Here is a 9,928-nt window from a genome sequence, read left to right as displayed (position 1 = left end):
AAGTACTGAAGAGCAGCGGTGTCTCTCTGGAGACTAAGGTGCATCTGATACAGGCCATGGTCTTTGTAATCACATATTACGCATCAGAGAGTTGGACAATCGCAAGGGAGGATAGAAGGAGAATTGAGGGATGCCTTTGAGCTGTGGTGCTGGAGAAGAGTATTGAGGGGACCATGGACTGCTAAGAAAACAGATTCTACCTGGAGAGGGTTAAACCAGGCGGCTCCTTGGAGTTAAGGATTCTGAGGCTCCATCTAACATACTTTGGTCATGTTGTAAGGAGAGACTGGTCCTTGGAGAAGGATATCGTGCTTGGGAGGGTGGAGGGCAGGCGCAGGAGGGGAAGGGCCTCTAGAAGATGGATTAATTTGGTGACTGGGGTAATCGGGATGAATGTGTCGGAGACAATGAGATTGGCAAAGGACAAAACCGTTTAGAGCTGTTGTACATAGGGTCGCTATGAGTCGCAAGCGACTTGACGGCACTTAACAACAACAAGACATCAACTGGTGGAGCAAAAAGTAGGCCCAGCTGCTTTAACAGGAAGAGGAAGCCAGAAACTTGACAAGGGCTGATGGGCCACCAGCTGGGTGCCTGGGGAGAAGTGCAGGCCTTGGCCAGGCTCTGACGGCACCTGATGGGAGTGTTTACTTTTCAGCTATTGCTGTCTGGTTCTGGGAATGACTGTGATGACCCCGCAGGACAGGGTGGACCTGCCTACGGTTTTTAGGCTCTAGTATGACACTTGAGAAAGTAGACAGCTGTGGAGAGGAAGACCCCCCTGGACGTGCCAACCAGTGAACATGATGGTGAGGGTTAGCACAGTGGAGCGTCAGGAGGGGACCAGGTTTTGGTCCTGTATGTGGGGTCACAGTGAGGCAGTGACAGAGATAGACCTTTATCTTCTCCCTCAGAGTTGGTGCACAGAAATGGCTGACCTTGAGGTTAACCAAGCTCTTTAACTGTGACACCAGCAGCAGGACTTCTTAGACATCTCCAAGGTGGCTACTAAGTGGACATTCCAGAATGTCAGGAGGGAATCAAGTGAGGCTTGGGAAGACGAACCTGAAACGAATCAATGAAGGACTCAACACAGGCAGTGGACATGAGCAGGTGTGTCCATTTTGTGGTTATGTGCCATCGAGTTGCCTGTGACTCACAGAGATCCTATGTACAACGGCTCTGAAAGCCTGCCCTGTCCTGAGCCAGTTTCACTGGCTCCACCATACCTACCTCCATTACCGTGTCAGATCATCTGGAGTCATTCTCTCCTTGCTGTCTCCACCCTTCCGAGCATGACGTCCTTCTCCAAGGACCAGTCCCTCCTGACCAGGTGCCCAAAGTAAGTGTGACATACTTCGCTTCAGGATTCTAGCCTCCAAGGAGAAACTTGGTTTCACCCTCTCCAAGACAGACCTGTTTGTTGTCTTGGTGGCCCATGGTATTTTGAGTACTGTTCTCCAGCACCACAACTTAAAGGCATTGATTCTTCTGTCATCCTTAGTCATCGTCCAGCTCTCTAATGCATAGCAAGTAATTGTGAAGACCATGATTGACATCTTTGTTTCTCTATACTCTGGAGAGGTCCCTATAACTGCAGATTTTCCCAGTGCACTTTGTCTAGATTTTCTGACTGCTGGGGCCAAGAGTGTTGGTTGTGGAGCTGAGCAAGTGAAATTGTTCACAACTTTAGTCTCTTCTCCATCTATCACGGTGCTGCCAGTTGGCCCAGTGGTGAGAATCTTTCTCTTCTTGATGTAGCGCTTCAATCCCTAGTGAAGACTAAAGTCCTTGATTTTCTGTAGCAGATGCTTCAGGTCCTTTGTTTGAGCAAGCAAGGTTGTGTCATCTACATAATCACAGGTTTTTGACAAGTCTTCCTCCAATCCTGATGATACATTCCTCCTCATAAAGCCCAGCCTCCCTGTTCCATTATAGATTTGGAAAGGTATGGAGACAGGACAGGTCCTTGACACGCCTTTCCTCATTTTGAACCGTGCAGTGTTTCCTTGCTACTCTGAGAACTGCTTCCTGGTCGAGTACAGGTTTCGCATGAGCACATGTTCTGGGAATCCCATTCTTCTCTGTCTCAGCCACAGTGTATTGTGATCCACACAGTCAAATGTGTTTGCATAGTCGTTTCTGCCAAGATCATCTGACATTACATGGTAAAAAAGCAGATCAGAGATTGGATGTAGCCTCCCGGGAAGAGACCAGCCCCCTCCTGGGCACGCTGGCTGCAAGAGACCAGCTTTGTGGCTGCTGAGCTGACATAAGAACCACCTACCTCACTCCAACAGAATGGTTCCCCTGATGGCCACAGCTTCTGCCTGGACCTGCCATTCCCTCCCATCAGATCTCATTGATCTGAGGTCACAGATCTGTTTGCTGTGGTGGTCATTTTAGGGTTACTTTTCCCTCTTTCGTGTCCACCAAGACGTCACATAACAGGCTTGTTCCCTCCTCACCCCCGTTAGCTGCCCAGTCCCCTGCTTCCTGGTGAGGCCACTGCTGTGTCCGCATCACACTGTAACCTGTTTGATCTTGTTTTTCAGGATTTCTTCTTCTATTCTCTGGTCTATGACCCCCAGCAGAAGACCTTGCTGGCTGATAAGGGGGAGATCCGTGTGGGGAACCGGTACCAGGCTGATATCACTGACTTGCTGAAGGAAGGTAAGGTGGTCAGCTGGCTGCTGCTGCCCCTGTGGTCAAGCACAGGTGGGAATGGATGACTGCTCGCCATCCCACCTCCTCCCTGCTGGGGGCAGGGCCTCAGCACAATGCAGCCCTGAGCTAAGCCTTGCTGGTAACCCTGCCTGATGGCACCGCCCAGCATGAGAGTTTGCGTTCCTGTCGCTTTTCAGAAGCCTTCCTCTCACAGGTCTGCATTTGTTCTGCCTGGGGTAGCCCTGTGTGCAGAAATGCCCCACGTGCCTGAGGTGGGAGACCGTGGACACTCGGGACTATCATGGATGCAGGGGCAGATGGGAGTGGGCAGGTGCTGATCACATGCAAGGTCTCATCTCCTCCTCGGCCCCTGGACCTCTCCCAAGTCAGCCCTGAGGCATTTTAGAAGCTGATAGTTTTCTCCTGGGCCAGCTCCCTCTGGGCCTTGGTGGGTGGAAATGGAGCCTGGCTTTACCTCCTACTCCATGGGAGACTACAGCAGCTATTTGGAGGGTCAGAGAACAAGAAGTGCCTGGCACCCAGGTAAACACACAGGCTCGAGGCCTGGCAGCCTGCAGGGTCCCCTGTGTCAGGACCTTAGGCTCACTTGAGAGATGATTACCCCAGACTCCGCTGGCCCCCAGTGCCATCCCTTCACCTGCCCTGTCATGAGCACTAACCCCTACTCCAGCCCTTCACCTTTCCCATCAGCACCAGCCCCTCACCTGCTCTGACATCTGTAATGACCCTCACTCCAGCCCTGCACCTGCCCTGTCATTCTCACTGACCCCTAGTTCCCTCCCTGACTCCATATGTTAGGGTCTCCTGTGAGGCATGGTGCTAATGTAACCTCAGGTTGGCCTCCAAGACTGAGGAACGGGGAACAGCTCCCAGGGGCTGCGCCCACTTTGCCCCATCCTTGAATGGAATGCTGGAGTTGTCATGGTGACAGATGCTGGAGCCAACCTGGTGGGGGCCCTGACATATCCAGCCTCTGGTCAGCAGAGCCCAGGCTGCTGGATTAAAGAGCCATTTTCTGACACTGGGTGAAGGACAAGTAGTGGGCTCAGGGCTCTAGATAGCAGCAGGGGCCTGAGAGGTGGGAAGGAGAGGGGTTTAGTCTCTTCCTCTGGGGCTGTGCGGGCCAGGAGCACCCGTATCAGCTGCCCTGCAGAAAAGTGGACAGTCTCCTCTCGTGTGATTAAACTGCCTCTGAAAACCCACTGGAGGGTCGGCTGTCAGGCACGGCCAACTCGGCTGACACAAGTCCTCAGCAAGGCCCCTTCCTCACCTGCTGAACGCCTGATGTCCACATAGCCTTCCAGTCAGCACCTGAGCATTTTAACCACCGGGCTGCCTTCTCTGCTGAACATGCATGGACATCACGCATACACATTTTTTGTCCCTTAGAAAGCTGTTACCCCATCAATGCTGTGTGCACAGTCACACGCATGTACACACACAGAGTGTCATACAACATTGCACACATACATACTTAACAGTCTCGCACGCACGCATAGTGTGCAGTCTCAGATACATCCACATGGTCTTGTGCACAGTCATGCATGTTAGTGTGCACACATGATGGGATCCTCACACCATCAGCGGATGTCATGCATGTCAGTGGACTGTGGTCATTAGGTGGATGACCTCCGCTGGGGGCCGGCTGGAGGAGGATGATGACTGGCGTCAGGATGGTCTCTAGGAGGATGGCCAGCACCCCTGGGTTCACACTCTCCGCCTCTCACCTGAGTGGGTCAGGAGCCACACCTGCTCTGTTCACTTTGCTGGCCTGTGTCTTGCACCCCGGTCTGCGTGTTAGCAGCTTTGGGTGAGCAGGACAGTGTGGCTTCTCTCATAGGTGTCATTCTCTCCTTTGAACTCAGAGTGACTGTAGCTGCGTCCACACATCGCCTGCTCCCGCTTGCCCATAGAATGTCAGCCCAGCATGTCTTGTCATGAGCTGGGCCCCTTGGTGAACTCTCAGAGGACTTAGTCCTGAAAGCTCAGAAACTACCCAAGCTGTCCTCAAGGTGGGGGCAGGTGGACACTGTACCCTTACTGCCTGCCACCCACTGTGCTCCTCCGTGAGGTTCTGGCCAAGGAGGGCTGGATGAGGTACCTGGCTCTGTGTCGTCAGTGGGTGCTGGAATGGACGAGGCAGTGGCTGGCCATGGACAGGATGTCTGGAGGACCCTGCAGCCAGGGTTGCTTCTGTTGGAGCAGTGGTTCTAGTGGGCTTGGTGATGGGACGTAGCCATGACATGGCAGAGGGATAAGCCTTGTGCCTGATGACCGTTGCTGCCCTCCTTGCCATCAGGCTGACCCGCCGGCAGCCACCCATGTAAGGGTGCTCCTGTCAGGCTGCTGCATGGAACTGCTCCTTTCTGGGGACAGACCCAGAGGTCATCTGATGTTCTCACACATGCTGTGTGTTTTTCACTGGCCTGGCACTATGAGCAGGTCACCTGTGTCCTGGACTCCCAGGACGGTGTGAGCGGCTTGTTGGGGCAGGAGTGGTGAGTTGTCATCAGCCAGGACTGAGCTCCCAACTTTCTCTCCCTCACACCTGTAAGACCCTCAGTCCCCTCAGTCTCAGGTCTCTCAAAGCTCCCCCTCTATTTGACTCTCCTCTCTCAGACCCTCTCTCTGAGTCTCCCTTTTTCTCAAATTCCTCCTCCTGAGCCCCCAACTCAGTCTCCCTTCTCTGTGTCTCTCTCTTAGGCCTCTTTTCTCGTAGTGTCCCCTATCAGTCTGCCTCTCTCTCAGCCTCTTCCTCTCTCAGCTTCCCTCTCTCTCTCTGACCCCCAAGCCCCCCCTCAGGCCTTCTCTCAGCCCCTCTTTCTCAGCCTTCTCTCTCAGTCCCCCATCTCTCAGCCCCCCTCTTTTTCAGTTCCCTTCAGCCCCTCTCAGCCTCCTTCAGTCCCTTCTCTCTGTCCATCTCTCTTTCAGCCCCTCTCTCATCCCCCCACTTTCTCAGCCCCTTTCATTCCCCTTTCTCTGTCCTGCTCTCTCTCAGTCCCCCCTCTCAGCCCCCTTTAGCCCCTCTCTGTCTGCCTCTCTCAGTCCCCCACTCACTTTCAGCCTCTTTCCCCCCCAACCTCCCTCTCTCAGTATGCTGTTGGGGTGAAGCGGCTGCAGGCAGATACCGTGGGAGTAGTAACTTTGTGCTCACTGAGCAGGTGGGGCTGACCTGCTCCGTGAACTGGACCCCAGGCTGAGGCAGGTACTCAGTAGACAGACTTTGTCTTTGGAGGAAAGACTATGCTCCTTTGCTTTTCAGCCCTTCATTTGCCTTTTTTCAGTGCTGGAATTGGGGTGTACCTGAAGGGTCCTGCTTCCCCTTTGCTTTGCCTAGTCTGCAGCACAGGACAGCGGGGGGCAGGCCAGGTAGGATTCTACTCCAGATTGAGGCCATCTTGGGCCCAGGCTGAACCACTAGCCCTCAGACAGTGACCAGATCTTTCCTGTGAACTGCTGGGATGTGCCTGCTTTCCCAGAGCAGCTCACTTCCAGCAACCTGGGTCACAGGCTCCAGAAGTAAGTACCTAGTGACAGACCCTGGGATGCAGGCCAGGACCTGTGAATGAGGGGACCACCAGTGGCAGTGGTGGGCACACAGCTACTGAGGGCATAGGACAGCCGATGGGATCATCTGCAGCATGTCAGGTGATAGCCAGTGTTGAGCTGTGGCTGCAGCTTGCCCCACAAACAAAGTCCCCTAGGCCATACAGTGTCCTGCCTGCTGGCTGCATATTCCTTACGGTCATCCCGTGGGGTGGGAGCTGGTTCACAGGTCATCATCCTTCTGCTTGCCTAACTGACCTGAGCTTTGCCTTGTCAGTGCTGGACCCCAGAATCCTTGCTCCCACGTGAAAGGATGGGCAGGACAGCCTGCATGGTCCGGTGGAAGCCAGCTGGGCAGAGCCAGTTCCCCCTGGGGCCACTCACCTGGAAAGGGGACAGAATGAAATGCAGTGGAACTGTCCTTGTCACCGGTGCCTGGCAGGGCCCCACGCCCCCCCACCCCATCAGAGGATGTCTCTTGTGCCCTCAGCTATGTATGAGGCTTCAGAGATCTTAGCATTATCATCAAGGTCTGTCTGTCCCAGGAACCCCAACACAGCTGGGCCCCGGGCAGGGCCAGGCCCAGGGCCTCACTCCAGAGTCCTTGACTGGAGACCTCTGGGCCCCATTTTCCTGGTTACTGAGTCTCCAGATGAGAACGCTGGGGCTCTGTGCAGTTGCTGACCCACCTGGAGGACAGTCCGTGCCCACTCAGAGCACACACTCCGGCTGCTTCTCATGTGGCCATGGTCCCCTTTCCTGTAGGCGAGGAGGATGGCCGTGACCAGTCCAAACTGGAGACCAAGGTCTGGGAGGCACACAACCCCCTCATCGACAAGCAGATTGACCAGTTCCTGGTGGTGGCCCGGTAAGTGGTAGGAGGGACAAAGCTGCTGTGCAGGAATGCTGCTGCCTCGGGGTTTCTTCCATCCCCTGGCCCCTGCGGAAACCTCCATAGTTCTTCCAGATGGCTGATTGGGCAAGGGGCTGAGCTCTGGGTTGCTACCCATGGTGCAAATGCCTGGGTGGAAGGCAAGGGCAGCCATGGAGGATTGGGGGCTCTGACAGAACTTCCACGGCAAGCCCTCCGCTGTCACCAAGAAAGGAATTCTGGGCCTTCCAATAAGTGAGCCCAGCTAGGCCTGTGGACAGTCTAGGCAGCTCGGGACGAGGTCAGGTCCCTGGTTTCTCAGCTGGTGTAGCTGTGGTACCACATCTCCTTCTCCAGCTCTGTGGGCACCTTTGCACGTGCACTGGACTGCAGTAGCTCCGTCCGCCAGCCCAGCCTGCACATGAGTGCTGCGGCCGCCTCCCGGGACATCACCCTGGTGAGTGCCCGTTCTGCATTCCCACACCGTGTTCTGGTCGCAGATGGGCTTGGACTGCAAGACCAAGGGCAGCCCTTGTCACACCCTTGCATGCCCAGCTGGCACACAGCACGCGTGCACACACGCACTCTCCACGGAGACTCCACAATCATGCTACCCATGCACACATTAAACATTCACTGCACACTTCACGTGTACACAGACTTTGCACACATGCACTCCATGGACACTACACTAAGACTCTATGTATACTTCACATGCTACAACTGTACACACATACACCCTCTACATATATGACACGTTTGACACCCACACTGCACATACACACCACACACTGCACGTCCACTGCATACTTCATGGATGCTACACGTGTGTTCTCTGTGTGTCCGTGCACACACTCGCATGCACCACGCACCCCGAGAGCTGGAGCGTTTCCTGATACCCTCGGCATAGGGCGTCTGGAGGGAAGTGGAACAGCCTGGGAGAATTACTGGGTGAGGTGTGGCCCAGTGAAGGGTGGGAGGGCCTTCACTGTGTCTTCCCCCTCACCTGCTGACCCCTGGAATGTGTGTATGGCCGTCTTCTGTCCACATGTTCCTGAGGCCCTTTTGAGCCCCGTTTCCCCCTTCCCTGAGCATGTTCCTTGGTCTTCCCGGGGGTTGGGTAGAGCCCATCTAGGACATTGGACTTTGGGAATGAGGGCCCAGAATAGGAGGTGACAGTACAGCTGCTCACTGGCTCTGTGTGCTGTAAAGACAGCCAGAGGGACGAGGGCGAGGGCATCGAGAGGCTCCCAGGCAGTGAGCAGATGCAGCACCAGCCCAGCCTCTCCTGTCCACACAGTTCCACGCCATGGACACGCTCCACAAGAACATCTATGACATCTCCAAGGCCATCTCGGCCCTGGTGCCGCAGGGTGGGCCAGTGCTGTGTCGGGATGAGATGGAGGAATGGTCAGCCTCAGAGGCCAACCTCTTCGAGGAAGCTCTGGAGAAGTATGGGAAGGACTTCACAGACATCCAGCAGGACTTTGTGAGTGCCCAGGCCCGCCCCAGACACCACACTTGTCCAGTGGTAGCTGCTCGTAGTGCACAGCCAACCCCCTCCTCAGCCCATGGCTACGCGTCCAGTCTTGCCCTGTCCTGCTCTGACAGCCAATGACCTTTCACAGTGTTGAAGCCTTTGAGGAAAGAGAAGGCTATAGCTGAAGAGCACCTGCTGGCATCTGGCCTCAGAATACTTAGTAGCCAGAGACTCAGCTTGGGCTGGTGGCCGAGAGACCCTCCTTAAAACCCCATCCTTGTGTTTGTTTCTTAAGTTTTTGTTGATAATTCTTGGTTTTCGCTGAATTTGTTTGTATCCTTGTGAACCCACCCGTGAGAGTGGGTTTTTCTGTTTTATGAGCTCGCTGCACTGACCCCCATGGCACTGCAGTGTGAGCAGAGTGACCTGTGTCCTTTGGAACCTTCTCCTCTTAATTCTACAAGATGCACTGAGGATTGTTGAGGTATATTACAGCGCCAGGCCACAGCTCCGCTAGCAGAGTGCGCATGAGCCAAGAAGTGAGGACAGGACAGACGTGACCTTCCTGGAGCAGGGTCAGAACACAGAATCACTGTCATCTGACCAGGAGGGTCACTGGAATAAGGAGTGGCAGAACCCAGGTCAGCACAGCAGCGACTTACGGACTGTACAGGAAGCCAGAGAAATAAACGCGAGGTGAGAGACCGAAGGGCCAGCCTGAGAGGAGAAACAATCTTGACACAGGACAAAGGTGACCCAGGCCTGGCCAGATGATTAATTCCCTGTGGTCATCACAGGACCAGCCAGGGCCTGAGGCAAAATACTGAACTTTAGAGGAGTATCTGTTGTTAGTAAGAGCAACAAATATCAGCTGAGAAACAAAGCAAGAATGTTTGTGAGTAGGAGTGTGGACAGCGCCTGACCAGCCCAGAGAACCTCTGAAAACCATGTATGTGTGTATAACTTTGACTAACAAAACTAAACAAAGACATTTACTAGAAATAGGATGCATCTTCTGAACGCCACAAAGTTGGCAGGCTGCTGGTGGCCGAGTAGAAATCAGGTGGAGTAGTTTGCACGGTTAGGAGGGCAGAGTGGGTGTACAGTGCTGGACCTCCTGTTCCAAACAAACTCAAAGCAATCTCGGGGAGAGAGGAGGTGTGGGAAGAACCCCCATCTGAGAGGGCAGTGTCTGGTCCTATGTGCTTTCTGATAGAGTCACTTAGAAATAGAAGCAAATTATCTGAATTCTGTGCATAGCGAGGCAGGATTATTAGATTAAGTTCATACCACAGCATATCCTTTTCCCCATCTGTTGATAGAAAATGGATTATCATAAAAAT

General features: G+C 54.1%; 1 protein-coding gene across 1 annotated transcript in view; it reads left to right on the top strand.

The window, feature by feature from the left end:
- The window catches only part of MTA1 (metastasis associated 1), a 44,171-nt gene that overhangs the window by 24,210 nt on the left and 10,033 nt on the right, over positions 1-9,928 (top strand). The window contains exons 7-10 of the mRNA XM_006902696.1: positions 2,556-2,673; positions 7,000-7,102; positions 7,463-7,562; positions 8,406-8,594. Coding sequence (XP_006902758.1) covers positions 2,556-2,673; positions 7,000-7,102; positions 7,463-7,562; positions 8,406-8,594 — 510 coding nt within the window. The remainder of the gene's footprint in view (positions 1-2,555; positions 2,674-6,999; positions 7,103-7,462; positions 7,563-8,405; positions 8,595-9,928) is intronic.

The sequence above is a fragment of the Elephantulus edwardii genome, unplaced genomic scaffold, assembly GCF_000299155.1.
Source record: "Elephantulus edwardii isolate Elephantulus edwardi_28Jun2011 unplaced genomic scaffold, EleEdw1.0 scaffold00440, whole genome shotgun sequence".
In the NCBI taxonomy this organism is placed as follows: Eukaryota; Metazoa; Chordata; class Mammalia; order Macroscelidea; family Macroscelididae; genus Elephantulus; species Elephantulus edwardii.
Note: the sequence above shows the minus strand (reverse complement) of the source record. Positions and strands in the feature narration are given on the sequence as shown.